A 21,937-nucleotide genomic window follows, 5' to 3' on the forward strand; every position below is an offset into this window, starting at 1 on the left:
AGAAAGTAAATCATAAGGGGTCGTGCGTCTACACGAACTGACCGTATGGCCATAACGTTGAAAGGGGTGTTTCAATCAAGGTATTGTGATTTTCCAATGGCCCCCGCCAAGAAGTCATTAATGAAGCTTTGAATACTCGGCGGATATGCATGACATCAAGGCAGTGGATCATTGAATGATTGATGCAAAATGACATGTGGCTTATGTAATCACATGAGCTTCTATGCGTCGAGTTTTGTATGGAAGCCGATTGCTTGTGCTTAGCCTTGCAAGAGCTGCGGAAGCTGGCCTTGTTGATCAAGCGCTGACCCATGACTACACCAATTCGCAAGAAGCGCAATTTCAAGGCCTTGCAGCTTGATGTGCCCGCGAAACCGAAAGAACCAGAGCCAGTCCCCACAAGGGCTGCTCCCGTGACTACAGCGGCGAAGGGCAAGAAACGACCCCCGCCTATGACTCTCAATGCACCCAAACTTGGAGTCTCTAATGCCGTTCAGGATCCAGACGGAAATCCTGCGAATGTCGCAGGCGGGCCTACTACCGCTATTGCCACAGCTTCTGCAAATACTCGGAGAAACACATACCATACTACCCTTTCCAACACGCTAGCAAACCTTGATATGAATGCCGAGACACGCTACGATCTTCGCAACGAAGATCTGAAAGACCTTCAGGAGCTTGGCCAAGGCAATGGCGGAAGCGTGAAAAAGGTAGAACATACACCCACTAATACAATCATGGCCAAGAAGGCAAGTCTTTTAATCTCTCGTATCTATATTTTTTCAACTATGACTTGTAGATTGTTCTCATTGATGCAAAGCCTTCCGTGCGGAAGCAGATTCTCCGCGAACTTCACATTATGCACGATTGCCATTCGCCATACATTATCTCATTCTATGGCGCATTTCTTTCTGATCCAAATATCTGCATTTGCATGGAGTTCATGGACAAGGGATCTCTTGATGGAATTTACAAGAAAATCGGTGCCATCGACATCGAGGTCGTGTCCAAAGTTGCGCTGGCTGTACTCGAGGGCCTGACTTATCTATACGACGTGCACCGAATCATTCATCGTGGTGAGTTTAAACACGTGGATAGCCCTAGTTTTTTCGTCGAGGTTGATGGTCACGTCAGATATCAAGCCGTCGAATATCTTGTGCAACTCGCAAGGTCAAATCAAGATATGCGACTTCGGCGTTTCCGGTGAACTCATAAATTCTATCGCTGATACCTTCGTCGGAACCTCAACTTATATGAGCGTGCGTCTGTATTTCTTCTGCATCTTCGTTACCGAATCTATAAAATTATCTCAAATAGCCCGAGCGGATACAAGGCGCACAGTATACCGTCAAGTCCGATGTGTGGTCTTTGGGCATTTCTCTCATAGAACTTGCCCTAGGACGGTTCCCTTTCGCCGATTCAGATCCGGACGACTCTGACCTGTCCGACTTTGAAGGTACCCTGTCGCCTGGTTCCATCGGACTTCCACCGAAGAAAGAGAAAGATAAGACGTCGAAGAAGGACAAGCGGAAGAGCAGGGGCGTCAGCCTACAGGGAGGCGGAATGATGATGAGCATATTAGAACTGCTCCAGCATATTGTCAACGAGCCTGCCCCACGGCTGACACCAGAAGGTCGATTTCCTAATGAAGCAGAAGACTTCGTCGATAGTTGTCTGCTCAAGGATCCTGATGCGCGGAAGACTCCCAAGGATCTTCTGGTACTTTCTTCTAATTTGTTGTATTCGTCGTGTCCTGACCGTGTCATCCAGAAACATCCTTGGATAGACAGTGCCATAGCATCAAGGTTCGACCTCGAGGTTTGGGCAAATACATTTTGAGCTCGTTGCGTTGTTGGCCTTGTATATCTCATATACCCCCTTATTCGCCCTCCCACGTGATCTTAATTACTGCCTGCTGCCATTATTCTGATTGGACATTTCATCCTCGCGCGTCATCTGTATTTTAGAAAAACCTTGGAATCGTATTCCTCCGGATAACCCAGTCTTTCAAGTACATTTCATCTCTCTTGCGCCCAGTACGTTCTTTGATACAGTGTTTCATCGCTAACATTTCCGGACTGCGAAGACCCCTTATCTGCGCTGTGCGATGTTTTTCCATACCGCATATGCCACCCACATTCCTTCTTCTGCCAGTGTCTCCGTCAGTCATAACAACACCAGTATTCCACCGTCGTATTCCCATCTACGGTGCACGATCGGCGGGTTTCGAAGTGCGGGGCATCCGCTGGGCACTGCTCCCCACACCCTGACCAAGTTCCATTGCACCAGACAGTGTCGCTCGTCAGTGAGCCGGGCGTGGCTCGTGCGCTAAGAGGACTGACGGCTGTTACTAATGCTAGGAGACTGATCGTCAAGAAATTCATCTAGACCGTTGACTTCGTAAGCTGGAAGCACAGGTTGGTGGAGGACTCTTACTGTCAGAGGCCGCCTATAAGCAGTGTCAAGCAAAATCGCGGGCATGTTGTTCGCCAGTGCCGGCGCTCACAGTTGGCATGTTGCGTTTGTTATAGTTATAATAAACCTGGAAACAGCATTCGCGCCAGAACCATAAGAATGGAAGATCCGATCATTACTCTCGCTATGATGGACTGCGGTGATGAAAGAGACAAAAGGTACTAGCTTCTTGTTTTGGGGTTGAGAACCGCTTGCCGATAACACGACTATGCAGTCTTCTTGAAATAAAGTTTGCATTGAAGGATGGACAATTTGAGATGGAGCATACGGCATAAACGTTTGAACCATGAGGCACCCTACTAGTAGTGTCAAACATTATATTACGGTACACCTACTTCCTCTGCATTACTTGCTCTGGGTTGAAGGACTCACGGAGGGGTTCCCGATCCTGGTATATTCTCTCAAAGTTGCGGTGGCGTCCGGTCCAATAATATTATAACGCTACGCCACATCCATCGCAGCGCTACGGACGAATGTGTCTGATTGGTCAAACGTGCGATAGTATCTCCGGCGGAACTAGAGGCGATAACAGCATCGCCCGAGACTCGTAAGATGAGTTCATGGTACCTTGTTATCACTCGGACCCTTTGGGGCCTTCCTCGGTTCCTTCAATCCCTGAGGAAATAGGGTACGAACACGGAACCTTACGGATATCACAAAAGACCTCGACAACCGCAATAATCAATATGTAGCTCCCCACTTCCAATGTTGACTTTGACTTTTCAGATCAGTAATGTGCTCTTTTTCCTCGCGAGCTTGGTCCTAAATATTGTACATACCCACTCATTGGAATCTAGAGTACTCCTTATTCTCGATGAGTTATCATCCCGCACCGCCGGTGAGTTTTTATTAGCCGCTCGTCTTCCATATTTTTTAACTTCGAAATACTTAGGCACTAGTCTAGTCAACTTAACCCTCCGCTCGACACCTTTACGGCCACGAGTAGGCTTCGCCCCCCACCTCCCCTTAAGCTACCTTTTCTATCCTAGTCGTCTTTCCACTACACTTGTGTTGTTGCCAACGTTGCACTCGGTCTTTGGACGATTTTGTTTGTACGCGTTGTATTAGCTTTTCTACTCAGTGCAGACCATGTTTATTTTATATATGTATTGCAATAAATCCAGTGGACACTTATCCAAACAACCCTCGTGCTTTTTCACCACCGCAATCGACTCGGAAGTTCCAGTAAGCTCAATCTCTTTGCGAACAATACCCAAACAACACTCGCGCGTGACAGCCACACCCAATGGACACACTGGCCGTGCTTCGAGCAACACTCCCCGTTCAGCGCTGCAGCATTGGTGCATTCTCAGCGAGGTGCCGTCGGTTCCATATGTTCAACTTTGAAATATGCGCCACCCAAACCTCAATCAACTCAGCCTACAACAAGACCGTTTTACAGCCAGGAGCAGGCTTCGCGGTTGTGTGTTCGCGTTATCGCATATCTCTTTGCTTGTCCCGTTTTACAGCCATGAGTAGGCTTCGCGTTTTTAAGGAGTCAACTTGATGTATTCATCAATGTCACAACTACACGCTAGGATGCAAAATAACACAATGTCCGAAGATGATTAACTGCCACGTCAGCGACTGTGAACAGGAAACACCACGTCAGCAACGAGATCATTGGTAATGAAAATAATACGAAGTTGTAGGAGAGACATTAACGAAGGAAAGACAATGACAATATAAGTCACGGAGGGGCAAGCATCTGCGGAGGATATGTTGAGGTCGTTATATACCGCTCAATGATGGCTGCAACATTAAACTGAAGCGAACATGTCGAGTAGAGTCTGAGGGTGTTCGGACTTTGTGTGTTCAGGGTTTGAAGTTGTTAGAAGGAACCGAGGAAGGTCCGCCTGATAACAGGGTACCGGAAACCGTCGTAAGATGCCCTGTCAAAACACAGAAAACGGTATGGTACAACGTGATCTTGACGTGATCGTCATCATTACAATCATAAGGCGAGTTGTAAATAAGTCCCAACTCGTAAATAGTAAATACTAAGGTAAAGTTCGGGCAGAAAATGTAACGTAGACCCATCCTTCGGGGGACTCGGGATATTCGTGCTATGGATTCATAATAATAGTATATCATAGATAGGGATGCATCAAGGTAAGTCGTGTGAAGGTCCAATCATCGTCATCGTCACACAAAAATGACGTGTTCATGTCGGTATATCGCTCGTGGCTTGTAGTTCAAGGGTATATAGTCCATCCGTTCCTTGACGGATGAATGGAATTTGGGATGGTGGTGGGGAATAGCGCGACCTTTGCCCATATGGAACCTGCCATCCATAGTCAATCATAAAAGAAGTTCTTCGCAGTTACAAGTAGCTCACTTCCATGTCTTGTGCCATTTTCCACGTGCATCTTGCCAGGCGAATGGAAGGGGAATGATTTCAAGGAGCCACCAGGCCTTCTGCTGCTGCAGTTTGTTGAATAAAGGAGCAAGAGCATCACAGGTTTCTGGATTTGGCTGTGATGGTGTAGTGGGAGGATCAGTGGGAGGGCTAGAAGGGGCGGGTAAGGGTGCTTCTTCTACTAAAGTGTCGTTGGTTGCAGCACTGAGACCGGTCTTGTCTGTCATCGGTGGTGACTTGCCGGTCGGATTCTCAGTAGCAGGCGGCGTTTTCGAAATAGGAAGGCTCGATAATGGCATGCCGGCACGCTCAAGGGCCGCCTCATCGAAAACGATGCCGCACTGAGACAGGAGGACCTGTTCAACCATCCAGCGAAGAGTAGTTTGCGCCAACGAGACCTTGACAGAGTTCCCAACATTACCGCCGCCTATGTCTGCTCATATTTTGTTAAGAGAGAATTAGCGAAATGTATGTATGCTCACCGGTATGGCATCCTGGGAACCAGACTTCCAGAACATCTGATGGTGGTATTGGCTCTACGTCTGGACTATCAAGGACTTCCACACTCGTCTCTTCCTTGACGACGATAGTCTCCCCAGGCATCTCAGCGACGATCTCGTTTGTGCTTTGCTGGCGCTGAATTTTCTTGAAACCATACTTCAGTCCTTGAAACTTCGGCCTTTTCACGAGCTTCTTTCCGCGTTTCGCAGCTTGAAGGAGCTTATTCCGCAGTGAGGCATTTTTATCGGAAGCTCTATCTTCCAGTTCGGCAACAACTTCGGATAACTTTGACACCTCGGCAAATTCTGGATCAGCTGTATCTGACTGGGGTCGATGATATAAATTTGGCTGAAATATAACACGGTGCTATTGATGAGTGTCAGTATAGAGTAATGCAGGTAATGGGCCGAATAGACCTCGTCGAGAGCCAAAGCGTGTCGAAATGTCTTGATCAGGGTATTGGAGTTTGTGAATGGCAGGTTCCGGCTCAAGAGCACCCCGTTGCTTTGTACGGTGTCCCTAAAAAAAGGAACCGAAAAGTTAGTTTCAGGTAGCAGGACATAGGAAAAACTTACCAGACTCCTACGAACTCTACCCGGACGTCATGCGAAAATGTCTGCTTAAAGCCTGCAGCCAGCGCATCTGCTTGTGTGCCGGTCTGCTTGTAGGCCTGGTAGGCAAAGCCAATTTGCTGGACGTCGCATTTTGGAAGTAGCCCAACCTACGACGATGTCTTAGCACGAAAGATAACTTCTAATGATGACTAACAACAACTGACCTTGTGCAGCATTCCCGCTAACGCACGTGCAGTATATGCTCCTCGAGAGAAGCCTGCCTTGAGTTTAGTGGAATTTATTGTGCTTTCAATGCGAGGTTCTCACCGAAAAGACATATCTTATCACCAGGTCGGTAGTTGTCCATCAAGAATCTGTAGCCCTCCATGACATGAACGTCTAGGTACCTGCAAAAAATCAAGCAACGTAGAGCTTCATTTCAGCCTACCATACTCACCATGCAAAAGCCTCATCCAATATCTTGGCGAGCCAAGTGAACGTGGGGGACACCACTCCAGGAGAAAAATACGTCCCAATGCCAGCCTGTATAATAAGGGGGACTTGAGTACCCTTGTTACTGCAACGTGGGTGATCCGCGATCGGATAGTAAATTCGCTGGGGTACTGCACAGGCACATACCTGATAATAGGAGAGCTGGCTGTCCGTGTCTTTCTTCAATAAAGACACGAACTTAACAACATTCGAATTCTGTGACAAAACGATTTGAGTACCATTAGCTACTATATCTGTGTATGGTATTCGGAGGCTCACCGTCGCATTGTAAAAGCCTGCAGTACCGTCAAAGGTCGCAATGAGGACCTTCGGCTTCCTTGATACTCGGCTTTCGCCCGCGTTCGACATCGTATCGAGCAGTCACGAACGAGAGATGGAAATATGCGTCTGTGAAGGGTGACACAAGCGGACGCTTATGGTCGTAGAAATACTCTACTAAAATCTGCGTAGGGGTATTATTAGTTCGGAAGAAGTTTGGACTAAAACGAAATGAGATGGCTTGCGTTTTGTAGCTTGCAGGGGCACCGATATGGTGCTCGGTATTTGTCTGATTTGGACATCGCCGTCTGAGTTATTAGCACAGCGGTATCCGATGGCCTGAAAGCCAGCGCTCTGGCCTGGCTTTAGAGGGCTCGGACCTGGAAAAAACTCAGGGCCTGACTCGGGCTTGCCTCGGGCCTGGGCTTACAGGTTAAAAATGTGTCAAAACATTCATTTCACTACCAGAGGCAATTAGACTCGAGTCTAAAGGTGAAGTAGGGGCCTCTCGGAAGATCAAACCACGTTAATACATCATGCGAAGCACCTGAATCGCCTCCATCAGCAAACTACTAGTTTTGGATACAAGATTCCCACAGCATTACAACCGGCACAGAGCCACATAGCATGCACAGTGTTACAGTGTATTTGAGTATGTAAAATTGCTCAATATACACTCTAGCGTTCATATAACAAATGGGCGGGCGAAAATTCATTTGATTCAATGCTTCCGAAAGCCGTTGACATGAGCGTCCGAAAACTGAACGATACTCCGATAAGCTGATACGTTCAGCTTTCGGACGCTCATGTCAACGGCTTTCGGAAGCATTGAATCAAATGAATTTGCTATACTCCGATAAGCTGGGGCGAAAATTCATTTGATTCAATGCTTCTGAAAGCCGTTGACATGAGCGTCCGAAAGCTAAACATATCTTGCTATACTCCGATAAGCTGTTCCGAGAGGCGGCAACTGAGTGGCTCCTATTAGTAAGATAGATGTGATGTGATGTGATGTTCGTTACTAACTAGGGGGGAAATCGTATGCTGCAGTACTTCAGCGATTTCCGCAGCACTCAGCACTGACTTCAGAGGAATATCTACCTAAATAGATATGATACATCAGTAAACTACAATGGTCTGTACAGAGCTGTACAGTTCACCAGAGCCCTAGCTTGGTCCCCACTGGACAGACTGTCACAGACAGGCCCATCTCTGTACAGCTCTGTACAGAGGTTCCCAGAGCTCCACAGTAGCCCTCTAGTTACACAGATCCTTCCAAATATATTAGAAATCGCTTTTTTCAGTTTTATATTAACTCAAGTCAAACAGGTAAAATTAAATTAAAACAAATGGATTGCAAAATAAGCAACTACTCTATTAGACTCATCAATACAAACGGTAAGGGTGTGAGACAGTCAAAGTGCAAGAGTGTGAGAGAGAGTGCAAGTGCAAGGGAGTGCGAGAGAACGGGTTGTCATCATAGTCATAGTCATAGTTGTTCGTCATTGTCATGTGTCATGAATGTTACCAACTGCATCTAAATTTCGATTATCGAACCCTAAGTCACCTATCCGATAAGACTAGATTAGATAAGATCCCTGATAAGATAAGATGGATAACCGATTAACGATCACTATCTTTACATCACATCTATACTAAGTCGACATCATCCATCTATATCCGTAACCCTAGACATCCGAAGTCATCACATCCTTAGAAGTCCTATGATTAGGCAACCGGCTACATCATAAGCATCTACACGCCTCTATGATCGAACCATAACCGAGAGTCCCTTACAAGTAATCTCTAGAAGAGTCATCATCCTTTCACATCGCAGACCTTCACTTCCCACACATGACATGTTAAGAGTTACCTCTGTCATTCACCGAACCCCTTACATAAGAACCTGTTGCACAGTCACAGCTAGAACCCTGAACCCTATCACAGAAGCGCCACTCATAGAGAAGCATGCTCATTACCGAAGACCCTGGAGAACCCCCTAGATCCAATTGTACCCGATACATCTCCAGATCCTATCTCTTATCGAGATCCTTAAATCACCGCTCGAGACTTCTTGTCACAGAACTCTCTCACACCCTTCTTAATATCCGCTTACCCTGAATAGAAGCAGTACCCTGAGAACCCTGCTTAATCACCGATACCCTATGGACCCTTTTCCCTTCCTTGTAGTTGATTGGTTGATAAGACACCCTGAACCCTAGGCGCAATGTTATGATCTTATATAGATATATCACTACCTTTCATACTCAGATATCTCCGCTTAGAGAGTAGTATATAGTTTAGGTTGTAGTCAGTAGTACTCCTTAGACTTAACCTCTTCGTTCCTACCCAGTGTAGACTCAGACGTTCACTCTCAATATCATCTCTTTGCTCTTATCTTTGACGAGTCCTAGTGGTTGTGTTAGGCCTTTACCATTTGGTGAACGCTGATCATAACACATGTCATTGTCGTGTCGTGTCATTGAGTCACTGTTGTTGTTGTGATAGTGCTGTCGTATTCATTCATGGCGAGGGTAGCATCTCCGCTTGCACAAGTTGAGGGAGCAGGAGGAATACCAGAGAGCTCAAACTTGCCGAGGAGGTTGTTGTCCTTTGTGCAAGCATGCTCACCTTCGTACACCTGAATCAAGACAAGTTGTCAGTAATGTATATATAAATGAAAAAGAAAAAAAATGCACCTATTGTGCGCGCCACGAACAAATGAGTGCAAACATGAAACAAGCATGAAAATACTAGTAAGTAATGTACATACATACATAGATAAAAAAAACACACCTCCAAGTGGCGAGAAAGACAGGCAAGAGACGGGGCATGATGGGGCACTAGAGACAGGCGAGAGATGGGGCGAGAAGACAGGCGAGAGATGGGGCATGAGAGATGGATGAGAGAGACAGCATGTCGCATGGGGCGAGAGAGATGGGGTGAGAAATGGGCGAGAAATGGGGCATGGGAACATGAGAGACGGGGCATACGAGCACGAGAGATGGCACGAGAGGAGAGGGTGTGAGAGGCCCATCAGTGCTGGGGAAGATGGTGACTTGCACCACTGCCAGTCACGTTGTGTTCAACCTAGAATGAGTTTATGAGCACGTTAATAGAGTGAACAGATAGAATTAAAAAGAAAAAAAACTCAGCAAAAGTCACATACTCAAAGGCATAGCACAGGTACTATGTTACCGATAGAGAGGACTTGGAGCTTGTTGTGGTGGACATTGGAGCCGTATTTTGATGTGGGAGCAGCACTGGGATGAGGAAGGACATAGGTAGTACATACTAAATATTAAGAACTACTAGTACATGCAGAAATTAATGAAAATTTGTGAAGTTTGAAAGTACTAAATGTTGGAGCATGTGAAATTGCTCTGGTGCTCTGTGGGTACTGTGGTGGTCTGAGGCACTGGCTGGTGCTGGGGTGAGCTGTCACTTTAAGTGTTCACACTGTGGACTTCTGGGGGGAAAATTGTAGTTTGCTGATGTAAGCCATCCTATCTGCTTGTGTCACATTCCTCTAACACTAAATCAGATGACAGCACTACTTTCCTGAGCCCCCTTGTTGTTTCCCACAATGACTAAACCTTCATGGTCGTCATTGCACACAACAACCATGAAATATACCTCAAATCTCATTATTTTACAGTGCTCTTTTTTGGTCCCTTGTCCCTTCATCATCCTTGTGTCATATACCAGATCTGACCACTCCAATAATATTGATATCCACTCCGCTTGGCCCTACACCCTTTCCACTTTTCCCCCACCTCCGTCCCATCCATCCTCTGCTTGATCCAGCCAGCCTCTGCATCCACTTCTGCACTTCCACTTGACCGCCTCATCAGTTACCTTCCATATCGGTTCCATTCAACTGGAACCTCTTTCCCCATTTAGATATATACTTTCCCCTTTGGCATGTAACCCTTACTTCCCGGATCACCAGTATTTCCTATAATCACTTGATTACTGATCTGTCGTGTACATATTGATATCTGCTCCAACTTATGTTTTCACCTGTGGTAATACTTACAAATTGTACACTCAGCACATAGCCTCATACTATGAACTACTGATCACTGCCTCCTTACTTAGAAGTATATAAAACATATCATGTACTTAGCTACTTCCCTCAGTCTTAATATTACTTGTCTTCCTGCAGTTTCTACTAGTGGGAATTCTCTGTAGGACTTTGCTCTCTCTGGACACAAGTTTACCTTGTCGTCACCTCCGATCCTCCACTCTGACCTAGAGCCGTGCTCTAAGTCATCACTCTTACTTCTCTGCTCAATCAACCAATCCCCTTACTCCTCTCTGCCTCAACTCACTTCGCCTGCTTCACCCGCTCCACTTCTAGTTGGTCTGCCACTATTAGCCTTTACCTCCTGACCTGCAAAGCAGACCAAAGTGGTCTACCTGTCCTATCATTGGACATTGTTGATTCCACTCCAAATTTGGGGCACATACTCAGCTAGGGGTGTGGCACGGGAGCTGAAGCCAAGCCCCGACCCCTCCGCTTCTCCATCCAAGCACGGTACCTAACATCTTGCATACTTATTAGATATATTCTTTACTTCCATACAATCCACAAAATCTGACAAAATGATATGTTTGAATACCATTGCACTCACACAAAAATAAAAGATATAAAACTACTGTGTGCTACTAACAATCATCTGAGTTGCTAGAGCTTCCCTCACTAGAGCTTGAGCTTGAGCTTCCATCAGAGGACATAACCATGTCTGTGCCCCTGTGCTTTGAGGGGGCTGTATTCTTTCTCTTCCTTGCTACATAAACCAGCTCTCCTCTGGCCGCCTGCACCCTATTATCCTTCATTCACGCTGAGAGTTCTTGATCAGTTAACTTCACCCAGTGACAGCTTCCCTCATGAAGTGCCCTCAACAAATTTTCTACCCCAGATCTTCCACCAACCTTGGAGGGACTTTGAACTGGCCCAGCTAATGGCCAGCTGATGAGTGCGAAGCTGCAGTGTTCAACTATGTTTTGCTTGTAGTTAGTATAATTCATCTTGATAGAACTTTTGATGTTGTTTTCGAGGGCAATTGAATCTAATGAATAGAAAATGAGTGCATTTACAGTAATGAGTTGAGCCAAAAAAAAATGCACCAAGTTCTTCCTGAATGAAGGTGTGGCAATCACTGATCAGTTTGTTCAGAGGACATTGACGAGGAGCAGTATGTTGGTCTGCATGAGACATTAGCTTGAGGAATGACCAAACAAAAATAAAACTTACCGAGGCCACTCACAACAAAAGACTCGAGTTTCAAGCCTAGGTGATGTGGCTCCAGATTGAGGATGTCCTTCACAAACTTTTCAGCCTTCTGAGTGAAAAAACCTTGGGTTCTGAAAGATCTTCAATGCTACCTTGAACTGCTACATAGAAACCCTCTATGCCCATACAAGCACAAAGAGCCATCCACTATAAGGTAATGAAATTAGCTTGATAAATAGTCAAAGTGTGAAAACTTACTTCATGATCCATAGAAGCAAAGGTTGCATTGACATCATGACTACTAGTAGCCTTGGGATTCGCACATGCAATTTGATTTTTCTGCTGACAGGCTTCAAGGATTTGCATGTTGTAAGCTCTTTTTTCTGCAAAAGTAAGCCTTGAATGGGCATGGACAAGCTTGGTCTTGTTGTCTGCAATGAACTAAGTGAGCTTGATTTGTTCACCCTTTTTAAGGTCTAGATGTTGGTCAGTAATAGCTCAGTAGAAAATAAATAAACTTGTACTTTCATTTGCTTCTTTATGCTTGGCTCTAACAAATACATTCCAAGAATTGACTCCACATTGTTGATGTAGCATATGGCTCCTCAGAAACAATTGATTGCATGTCCATTTGAGAGATCTAAAAAAGAAAGTTAGTGTGAATAAACAAGAGAGAAAAAGAGAAATATGCACCATCCATGTGTCTCTGCAATGTGAGCGGCTTCCTGGGCATATGCTGACTTGGCAGTGTCAATAGCATCAGTTAACACTTCCTGCTGCCTGTGTTGTTCTTGTTTTTGTGCAGCCATGAGCTTTGCACATGAGCACTGATGCTGGCCTTGAAGTTGGACCATGGTGGAGGAACACAATGAACTCATAAAAACATTGTCTGTTAGGTACCATGCTTGGATGGAGAAGCGGAGGGGTTGGGGCTTGGCTTCAGCTCTTGCACTGTGCCCTTAGCCAAGTACGTGCCCCAAATGTGGAGCGGGACCAACATTGTCCGACAATAGAATGGGTGATCCACTTTGGTCCACTTTGAGGGTTGGGAGGTAAAGGCTACTAGCGGTGGGCCAACTAGAAGCAGAGCGGATGGAGCAGGAAAAGTGAGTTGGAGTGGAAGGGGACAAGGGGATTGGTTTCTTTGGACAGAGGGAAGTAAGAGTATTTAACTTAGAGCGCAGCTCTAAGTCAGAGTGGAGGAGTGGAGGCAATGACAAAATGAGACTTGTGTTCAGAGTGAGCAAAGTCCTATGGAGAATTCACACCAGTAGAAACTGAGGGAAGACAAGTAATATTAAGACTGAGGAAACTATAAGCTAAGTACAGGATATGTTTATATACTTCTAAGTGAGGAGGCAGTGATTAGTATTGCATAGCAGAAAGCTATGTGCTGAGTATACAGTATGTAAGTAAGTTTACTGAGGAAAACATATGTGTTGGAGCAGTCGGATCTGGTATATGACATTGTCTTAAGTCATATAAACGGGAGAATCAGGGAAGTCACAAAATTAAGTTCAGTTAGGGTCAGTGATTGAAAAATACATGGCAAATTTCAATGGAATTACAAACAAAATAGTAATGTGCAACTATTCAATGAAGAGAGATATTGTTAGCAGTAGCCACACTAAAAAATGTGATGTAAAACACATACCAAGTTGGCGAGCATTTGTTGCATGTGCCATCACACAAAGCAGTGGGCTGACCCGATCCTCCAGAATCTCTGACTTCATAAGGATAGCCTGCCAGCACAAGGGATGATAGCCATCAACTTGGCAAATGCACCTCCATATCTCATCCATCGCAGTGTGATGAAGAGGCATGTTCTGAAGGATTCTTGTGATGTTGTCAGAAATTTGAATAGCTCCTGTATCACAGGGAATTGGAAGGTGAATTTCAGCTGTCATCAAATAGATATTGTTAGTAATTGAGATGTTGTCTTCCCCCCCTTTCAATGATGTCTGGATCTGCATGGGATTTGAGTGGTGTTTTTTTGCATTAAGTCCCTAATCCCAATTAGTATAGCATAAGAAAAAAACAGGCATGACTCACAGGGTCACTAGATGGTAATTGGGGATCCAAAGAACCATCAACTCCACATGGTGTGCTAGGCAATATTTGGAAATCAGGAGGTAGTACTCTGGACGGCACAGACACAGCCTTGAATTCCAGAACAGAGTGGCCTGAAGACATTTTTTTTCTTCAAAGGAGACAGGCATTGTGGAGAGTGTGATATAAGTGATGGCTGAGGACCCAAAGATGAAGGATATTTCAATGGAGGTGAGTTGGGTGAGATTATGAACAGTGGAGGGCTGGGAAGCCTCAATGGAATTTTGTCTTGCTGAGATGAGGGAGTGGGTGAGATAGGCACTGGTGGAAGATGCGAAGACACAGTATATTTCAATGGAGGTGAGCAGGGTGAGATTATGAATGGTGGAGGGCTAGGGAGCCTTGGTGGAAGAGTGGGTGAGATAACCAACAGTGGGGGCTCTGCTGCTTTTCCCAACACTCTGTCTTTTAAGGGATACTTGTGCTGAGTAGGGCCAGTGAGTGGTGCAGGGCTAGGGATGTGAACCTGTGACTTGATAGGGTTTAGAATGTGGATGTTGCATGTGTTGCATGCAACTGGCTCAGATAAAAGAGTGAACTCAGTGGTGTGGCTATTGTTGTTGTCATTGTCATTGTCAGAGAGTGAATGTAAAGAAGAATGAGTAGTGCTAGCAAATGACATGGTAGAGAGACATGTCGTGTTGACAGGCCATCAGAGGTGATGGAATCACACCAATCTTCATACTGGGTGGAGAGATGCACAGAAGAGTCATTAGAGTTGTGAGAACTGCGCCAGTCCATATCAAGTGCAGTGTTGGCTGTAGCACTTTACATATTCACAGTAGAGTTCGAAGGATCAGGGAAGATATATGAGGAGTTGGCCAGGTCTTCAGCTGAGGGCTTGTCAATGAATTTAATTTTATCTAAAGCTGCATTGTGTACTGTCATTAGCATACAATGAAGAAAATTGATGGCCTTACATTCAAGCATGGACTTGGGAAGATGCACCATCTCCCACTTAAACCTGCACTGATGAACCATGTGCACAAAGGACTCTGAGAATACGGAATATATTGCTTTGATGACTTGTTTCTTGTCCTTGTTCTTGATAAGCTCTGATACGTTGAGTGCAGTTGTGAAAGTAGGAGTTAGATTGAACTTGCCAGGACATCTAACAAACTTGAATCCAGCTGTCATTTTGATTTCCACAAAATTGTTCTGGAGGCGAGGCATTAGTGATTTTCAGCGTGCATGCAAACCATCTTACAGCTTGCATGTGCAAGTCCAAGTAGTCGAGATGAGTGATATCATTGAGAAATTCTGATCATGCCATTCTTTGATACAAGAGCAACACATTTGAGAGCTCAATGCAATGCCAAAGAAAAATGAGTTTAAGACATTTGAAACAGAGGGTGTAGAAATGATTAGAATGTAGTAAGTGATTGCAACTTCATTATGCACAGCAATTATGAGACCCTGCACTAAATCACTGAGTATAAGTGCAATGTTAGCAGTGAGCACCAGACTTTCAGTAGGTTCTTGAGTGATTTTGAAAATGAGATTTGGTGAAAGACACAATAAATACAATTCCATGGATCAAGCCAATGATTGTAGCACAAGTGATATCAAAGTCATGTCACAGTGCAATTTTGATCCAATGCATGGCAAGTCCATTCTTCTGCACAACAGATACATCAATGGTCCCTACACTATGATACAAGCCACAGCATCTGCAAGTCTTGTAGCCTCTTTATGCACCTCATCACTACACTCCTCTTCCTCTTCTTCCTCTTCTGGCTCTGTCAACTCCTGCAATAAATGTAGTGCATCAGTATAACCATCCAACAGACAGATTTTTCATAGGTGAGTACAGTGAATATTGTTAACATGGTGCCATGCAGCATATTGCCTCTGCAACTCAGATGCTAGGATGGGCAAGGCTTTGTTGTTTAGTGCAGCTATTGCAGAGACCATGCTTTTCTCCCCAAACTCCATCCAAGCATGAAGTCTCCCTATCTCAATGTTCAAGCGTGTGATCTCTTCATGCAAGTGTAGGACTTTAAAAAACTTTGCTGACATCTTGCAATTCTCTGGTATAGCCCATGGTTTCATAAGTAGATCATGATGTGAATGCTTCAGGAGTGTGAATTCTCCTAAGGCCGCATACCATACGACTTTAGTATACTCAAGGATTGGTTGAGGTGGGACTTGCAGAGGTGCCAGCTTGTTATATCTGTCAAGTGCCATACAAATTGCAGAAGATCGTTGCACAGTTGCTTTTGATATGTACTTGTGCATCTTGTACCCTGATGACAGGTCATGAGTTTGAATCTAATTAGAAAATTTATCATACCTGTGCCAGAAAGATTTGCCTTTGACAACTTAAACAAGCATTAAACAACTAATGCTTCTAGTTCCTTAACTACATGAATGAAGTGCTGTTGGCCAGAGTATTCTAGTGCTTGCACATAATGAGGGTCTGATGGCATTCAGCACTCGCTGATTCCATGACGGTGCTCAAAGTCTTTGATAACATTCATTTGCAATTGAAGTCATTGTAATGTCGAGGTCTGCTCAGCTTCTGTGGCCTTAGAATGTTCCTGTGTTGACACATTGAGGCCAGATGGCGCCGTAAAGTTTGCTGGGGTGTATATAAGGAAAGGGACACTTGTAATGCTACCATACTTTGCCCTAGAATCAGGTAGCACATTAGCAAGAATGCAAGTAAGTGAATTGAAAAAAATGAACTTGATAGATTGGAGTTTTTCAAGTTCTTCCACATATGTAACCACAAACATGTCAGCTGGTGGCTCACAGGAAAGGTTAGCAAGGAACTCCAACTCCTCATGCTTCCATTGGACAAAATCTTCATCTGTTAATTATTGGCGTAATTTGAAGTCATCCAGTAGTGGGGTGAAATCATTGATCATATGAAGTGCTTGAATATAGTTATTATGCAGGAAATGACCTAAATTCCAAGCCAGAAGAAAGAGGCATTCAGACAAGAAAAACATACTTAGCTCCAGGTACTAGTCCTTATCCCACTGGTCAAAGTGAAGATTGAGGAATTGGACCCAATGGAAATATAATGTGTGGCTGTTAGGTACCGTGCTTGGACGGAGAAGCGGAGGGGTCGGGGCTTGGCTTCAGCTCTTGCGCTGCGCCCTTAGCTGAGTATGTGCCCCAAATTTGGAGTGGAATCAACAATGTCTAATGATAGGACAGGTAGACCACTTTGGTCTGCTTTGCAGGTCAGGAGGTAAAGGCTAATAGTGGCAGACCAACTAGAAGTGGAGCGGGTGAAGCAGGCGAAGTGAGTTGAGGCAGAGAGGAGTAAGGGGATTGGTTGATTGAGCAGAGAAGTAAGAGTGATGACTTAGAGCATGGCTCTAGGTCAGAGTGGAGGATCGGAGGTGACGACAAGGTAAACTTGTGTCCAGAGAGAGCAAAGTCCTACAGAGAATTCCCACTAGTAGAAACTGCAGGAAGACAAGTAATATTAAGACTGAGGGAAGTAGCTAAGTACATGATATGTTTTATATACTTCTAAGTAAGGAGGCAGTGATCAGTAGTTCATAGTATGAGGCTATGTGCTGAGTGTACAATTTGTAAGTATTACCACAGGTGAAAACATAAGTTGGAGCAGATATCAATATGTACATGACAGATCAGTAATCAAGTGATTATAGGAAGTACTGGTGATCTGGGAAGTAAGGGTTATGTGCCAAAGGGGAAAGTATATACCTAAATGGGGAAAGAGGTTCCAGTTGAATGGAACCAATATGGAAGGTAACTGATGAGACGGTCGAGTGGAAGTGCAGAAGCAGATGTGGAGGCTGGCTGGATCAAGCAGAGGGTGGATGGGGCAGAGGTGGGGGAAAAGTGGAAAGGGTGTAGGGTTGAGTGGAGCAGATATCAATATTATTGGAGTGGTTGGATCTGGTATATGTGTCATATACCGGATCCAAGTACCCCCAGTACCACCTATAAGCATCCCACCCCTGGTCTGACCCCCTGTTTCCCCGTCCGCTCCATTCCTCCTTCCCCGACAATGCATGAAGTGCATCTCAGCAGGATTAGCCCTGCTACCTCCGCCCGACCCCATTCTGCCTTTCCGACATTACTCCTATGTCCCCCAACCCCTTACCCCTTCCATCCGACCCTATCTGGGGTTCCGCTCCTCCGCCCTAACGGTCCACCCAATCCTACTCCTACTCCCTCTGCTTTTCCGACCCACAGGGGTCCTGCAGTTCCGCTCGTATTCCCCCACCCGACTGTTAGTCCGTCCAACCGCCTCACTGGTCCACTCCTAGACTAGGAAGCACTCAACTGGTCCTATCCCCGTTTAGTATCATAGTTCTGCTTTTCGGATCACCGGTAATCCCTATACCCTAGCAATTCTGATCCGTCGCGTACATACTGTTCCCTGAGCCTTATTCTTGTATGTCTCAGTCATCCTATTGTAATCCTGTACACTCAGCACATAGCCCTCTGCTATGCTATGCTCATCACTTAGAGTATATAAACATATGTACATTTGTCTGTAGATACTCAGTCTGAATATTACCTTTTCTAAGCCCTGCTCTTCTGTTCTTTGACTTGGGCCTGATCCTAGTCAACTCCTGTTAGCTGGCCTAGGGGATTGACTCCCTAGGCCAGCCACCCTCCAATCCTCCAATCCTCCAATCCTCCAATCCCCCGACCCTCCATTCCCCCATTCCCCCATTTCCCCGTTCCTCCATCCCTCCGCTCCTCCAACTCCCCATGTGTCGGAACTAGACCCTGCACTCTCGCATCCGTCCCCTCCGTTCCGCTCTGCTTCGGACTTCATCCAAGCAGTTCCCTCCACTCCGCTTCTACTGTTGGTTCTGACCGCAGTAGTTTCCCGCTTCCTTCCTGTCAGGTGGAACAACCCCTGCCCGACTTTCCCGCGCTCACCTAGTAGTCCGTCGGTCCTCCTTCAGAGGACCCCATTTCAACGTCCTGTCAGAACCCATAGAACTTGTTTGGACTACGTTCCGAAATTAGGGGCATGTACTCAGGTAAGGGGCACAGCATACGAGCTGAAGCCGAGCCCCTCAGACTCCGCTTTACCCCTGAGCACAGTCTTAACAATATGACAGTGGCAGATGAGTGAAGCAGCACTGTTGGAACTCGAAAAAATCTGTTCGCAGGTCTCTAAGTCCTTGATCCCAAAGCTATCCAGATACAATGGATGATTTGCGGGCTGACATGGACGGTTGTGAGCATACCCATGTAATGCATTGACTGCAATGATAAGGCTGTGCTTGTCTGCCTTGGCACCAATGGAACTAGCAGCAACTGTCTTGTATGACAAACAGCCAATGTCATGGACAAGAGCTTGGTCTTTCCCACAGATGTCAAACATCCAATTGATCACAGCAAGGCCATACTTTGTGCTGACATGATGTTTCATTAAATTAAAAAATGGCCTGAAAACACAATTACTTACAGCTCGCTACTGCACTTCATTTCAATGATACATTCCACAAAACCGTGGCAACAGGCCATGAGAAATATACCAATTTGCTTGAACACAGAAATCTTGTCCTCTTCATGAGTCTTTGCAGCAGTCCAGTTGTCTGTGTAGCTGGAATTTGGATTGGCACTTCATTCACCAGGGCGGTTCCTAATGTCATCCCTGAATTGTTCAACCATGTCATCAGGAATGAAATAATTGCTCTGAAAAATTCAGGGATCAGTTGAGCCAGAGCTATCAATGTGTTTTGCAGAGTGATTCCTGTCTGTGCTATGTAATCGCCATGGGACAAGGTTTGGTTCATTTGGTTGCTGAGAACAATCAGCACATGAAAGAATGTTGCAAGGCATATGTGCCTTGAATGCTATGGTAAACTAACTCTGAAATGTAGGGCTATATGTTACCTACAGGTAGCTGTAAATGACGTAAAAAAATCATATGATTGGCTTACATTGTGAAGCATACACAAAACTCTTGTGATGGACTGGATGCTAAGTGAGGACTGGTGCTGGTGAATTTGATGGTAGAGCTCCAAACACTTAAGGCATATTGCAACTGTTGGTTGGATGGGCGAACAACCAAGGAGACCATGGTGCAGGAGTGCAGCATTCCCTGGTTCATCGAGCTGTTGGTGAATCATTACATTGTGTAAAAAATCTGAGGGCAGGCATCTGCTCTATCATGCATTATGGGCATGGAGATTGCACTGTGTTTGTGTTGCTTGTTGTGTTGTTGGGGGTCAGTAGCCCCTCTAGTACAAAGGCAACAAGAGAGTGCACAAAAACATTTGTTCAGACATACCTTTGTGCAGTGCAAGTACAATAAAATTTGGAGAACAACGACCCACTGATAGTATCCTCTTTGGTTGCCTTAGCATCCATGCTGTCATCCTCAAAATCAAACTCATACTGCATGTTGTCATGGTGGTCTAGTCCAACCTCAATCTGGGCCTCAACTAAGAGTGCACGTGCTTGTTGGGTATTTTCTTTAGTGGTGTAAGGATAAATACAAAAGAAAGAAAATGAAATCAACTCACATCTTATGGATTCTGCTCGCCATCATTCCTTATCCAGTTGGTTACATCAAATTTGAGTCAAGGAAGCAGTAGTTGTATGAATGGAATGTGAGTTGTTGAGGACTGACATCCTCACCCTGGAGGACATCATCATTTGTTTACCAGAGCGTCTCATGGCACTTCTGCAAGGTGTCAAAGAGAGGGCTCAGGGTACATTTGCTTACATGTTTGGCTCCCTGGTATCAATCTCCACTCAGATAAGCTTGTTGCACAAGTAAGTGGGGTAGGTAGACATCATGCCACCCTCACTAAGTTTTTGTATTAGTAGCAGCAGAAAAAAGAATTCTACATTACCAGGTCACTTAAGATGAATGAAGGGATAAGGGACCAAAAAAGAGTGCTGTAAAATAATGAAATTTGAGGTATATTTTGTGGTCATTGTGGGAAACAAAAAGGGGGCTTGGGAAAGTAGTGCCATCACCTGATTTAGCATTAGAGGAATGTGACATAAGCAGATAGGATGGCTTATCATATCTACTGATTGGATCATATCTATTTAGGTAGATATTTCTCTGAAGTCAGTGCTGAGTGCTGTGGAAATTGCTGAAGTACTGCAGCATATGATTTCCCCCCCTAGTTAGTAACAAACATCACATCACATCTATCTTACTAATAGGGGATGTTTATGGTGACACACAGGTGCACAGATCAGGTTCATCATTTAAATTATGTACATTTTGAATGTGTTATCTCAGTCACAGCAATTAGCCAATACAAGCACTCAACCATCCTTACTTCCACAAATTGATTGATGTGGCATCAAGGGCTCCGAATGCATGAAAATTTCAGATTGTAAAGTCATGTGGGCCAAGATCATTGATGTGTTTCAAAAACAGATGAAACACCTTTGCGCATGACTGGATGTAGGTTTCATATTTTTATTTGAACTATATGTACATCATGATCACTATTTGAAGAGTGACACCATGAAAGGTGAGTGTTAGGTACCGTGCCAGCTCAAGAGGCAGAGGGGTCAGGGCTTGGCTTCAGCTCTTGCGCTGCGCCCTTAGCCGAGTATGTGCCCCGAATTTGGAGCAGGTCCAACGTTGTCCGACAATAGGACAAGTGGTCCGCTTTGGTCCACTTTGAGGGTCGGGGAGTAAGAGCTGCTAGTGGCGGGCCAACTAGGAGCGGAGCAGAGAAGATGGGGGTTGATGCGGAGGGTGAGTGGGAGCAGGGGGAATGTTTGGCAGAGGTGGAGAAGGTGGGGGATGATGCAGAGGGACAAGGGAGAATATTGGATAGGGGCGGAGTATATGGAAAAGACTTTAGAGCACGGCTCTAAGTCGGAGCGGAGGATCGGAGGGTCGGAGGTGACGACAAGTTGAGACTTGTGTCCAGAGGAGGCAAGGTCCTACTGAGAATTCTCACAAGATGTAACTGCGAGAAGACAAGTAATATTAAGACTAAGGAA

The 21,937-nt window shown here is 45.2% G+C and overlaps 8 protein-coding genes across 8 annotated transcripts; 2 read left to right on the forward strand and 6 right to left on the reverse strand.

The window, feature by feature from the left end:
* The first annotated feature begins 214 nt into the window (after positions 1 to 214).
* On the forward strand, positions 215 to 1,901 carry EDB91DRAFT_307983 (kinase-like domain-containing protein). Its single transcript, XM_041326800.1, has 5 exons — positions 215 to 749; positions 800 to 1,076; positions 1,135 to 1,259; positions 1,318 to 1,719; positions 1,771 to 1,901. The coding sequence occupies exons 1-5, from the start codon at positions 312 to 314 to the stop codon at positions 1,837 to 1,839; spliced, it is 1,311 nt and encodes a 436-aa protein (XP_041177983.1). The 5' UTR covers positions 215 to 311; the 3' UTR covers positions 1,840 to 1,901.
* A 1,128-nt stretch (positions 1,902 to 3,029) lies between these two features.
* Positions 3,030 to 3,561, forward strand: EDB91DRAFT_1128768 (uncharacterized protein). The gene is made up of 2 exons (XM_041318544.1): positions 3,030 to 3,293; positions 3,447 to 3,561. The coding sequence occupies exons 1-2, from the start codon at positions 3,181 to 3,183 to the stop codon at positions 3,541 to 3,543; spliced, it is 210 nt and encodes a 69-aa protein (XP_041177984.1). The 5' UTR covers positions 3,030 to 3,180; the 3' UTR covers positions 3,544 to 3,561.
* Positions 3,562 to 4,301: 740 nt separating this feature from the next.
* EDB91DRAFT_308015 (uncharacterized protein) lies at positions 4,302 to 6,903 on the reverse strand. The gene is made up of 9 exons (XM_041326801.1): positions 6,661 to 6,903; positions 6,347 to 6,597; positions 6,217 to 6,296; positions 6,114 to 6,166; positions 5,911 to 6,056; positions 5,752 to 5,854; positions 5,317 to 5,701; positions 4,814 to 5,267; positions 4,302 to 4,759 (listed from the first exon to the last, which is right to left on the reverse strand). The coding sequence occupies exons 1-9, from the start codon at positions 6,748 to 6,750 to the stop codon at positions 4,621 to 4,623; spliced, it is 1,701 nt and encodes a 566-aa protein (XP_041177985.1). The 5' UTR covers positions 6,751 to 6,903; the 3' UTR covers positions 4,302 to 4,620.
* Positions 6,904 to 11,502: 4,599 nt separating this feature from the next.
* Positions 11,503 to 12,265, reverse strand: EDB91DRAFT_1081512 (uncharacterized protein; the record flags this gene model as incomplete). The annotated part of the gene is made up of 4 exons (XM_041315386.1): positions 11,503 to 11,735; positions 11,921 to 12,022; positions 12,052 to 12,106; positions 12,158 to 12,265. 4 exons carry the CDS (start codon positions 12,263 to 12,265, stop codon positions 11,503 to 11,505), a joined length of 498 nt encoding a protein of 165 aa, XP_041177986.1.
* Positions 12,266 to 14,776: 2,511 nt separating this feature from the next.
* On the reverse strand, positions 14,777 to 15,181 carry EDB91DRAFT_1247736 (uncharacterized protein; the record flags this gene model as incomplete). The annotated part of the gene is made up of 2 exons (XM_041322848.1): positions 14,777 to 14,877; positions 14,929 to 15,181. 2 exons carry the CDS (start codon positions 15,179 to 15,181, stop codon positions 14,777 to 14,779), a joined length of 354 nt encoding a protein of 117 aa, XP_041177987.1.
* Positions 15,182 to 15,805: 624 nt separating this feature from the next.
* Positions 15,806 to 16,246, reverse strand: EDB91DRAFT_1236994 (uncharacterized protein; the record flags this gene model as incomplete). The annotated part of the gene is made up of 1 exon (XM_041321527.1): positions 15,806 to 16,246. The coding sequence occupies one exon, from the start codon at positions 16,244 to 16,246 to the stop codon at positions 15,806 to 15,808; it is 441 nt and encodes a 146-aa protein (XP_041177988.1).
* Positions 16,247 to 18,986: 2,740 nt separating this feature from the next.
* On the reverse strand, positions 18,987 to 19,525 carry EDB91DRAFT_1052025 (uncharacterized protein; the record flags this gene model as incomplete). Its single annotated transcript, XM_041313646.1, has 2 exons — positions 18,987 to 19,368; positions 19,422 to 19,525. Coding segments are annotated over 2 exons (486 nt in total), but the record flags the coding sequence as incomplete, so codon positions are not given.
* A 362-nt stretch (positions 19,526 to 19,887) lies between these two features.
* EDB91DRAFT_1006085 (uncharacterized protein) lies at positions 19,888 to 20,085 on the reverse strand (the record flags this gene model as incomplete). The annotated part of the gene is made up of 1 exon (XM_041312317.1): positions 19,888 to 20,085. A coding segment is annotated over one exon (198 nt), but the record flags the coding sequence as incomplete, so codon positions are not given.
* Positions 20,086 to 21,937: the final 1,852 nt, after the last annotated feature.

This window comes from Suillus paluster (genome assembly GCF_016628075.1).
Source record: "Suillus paluster strain FC165 chromosome Unknown EDB91scaffold_21, whole genome shotgun sequence".
Lineage (NCBI taxonomy): Eukaryota > Fungi > Basidiomycota > Agaricomycetes > Boletales > Suillaceae > Suillus > Suillus paluster.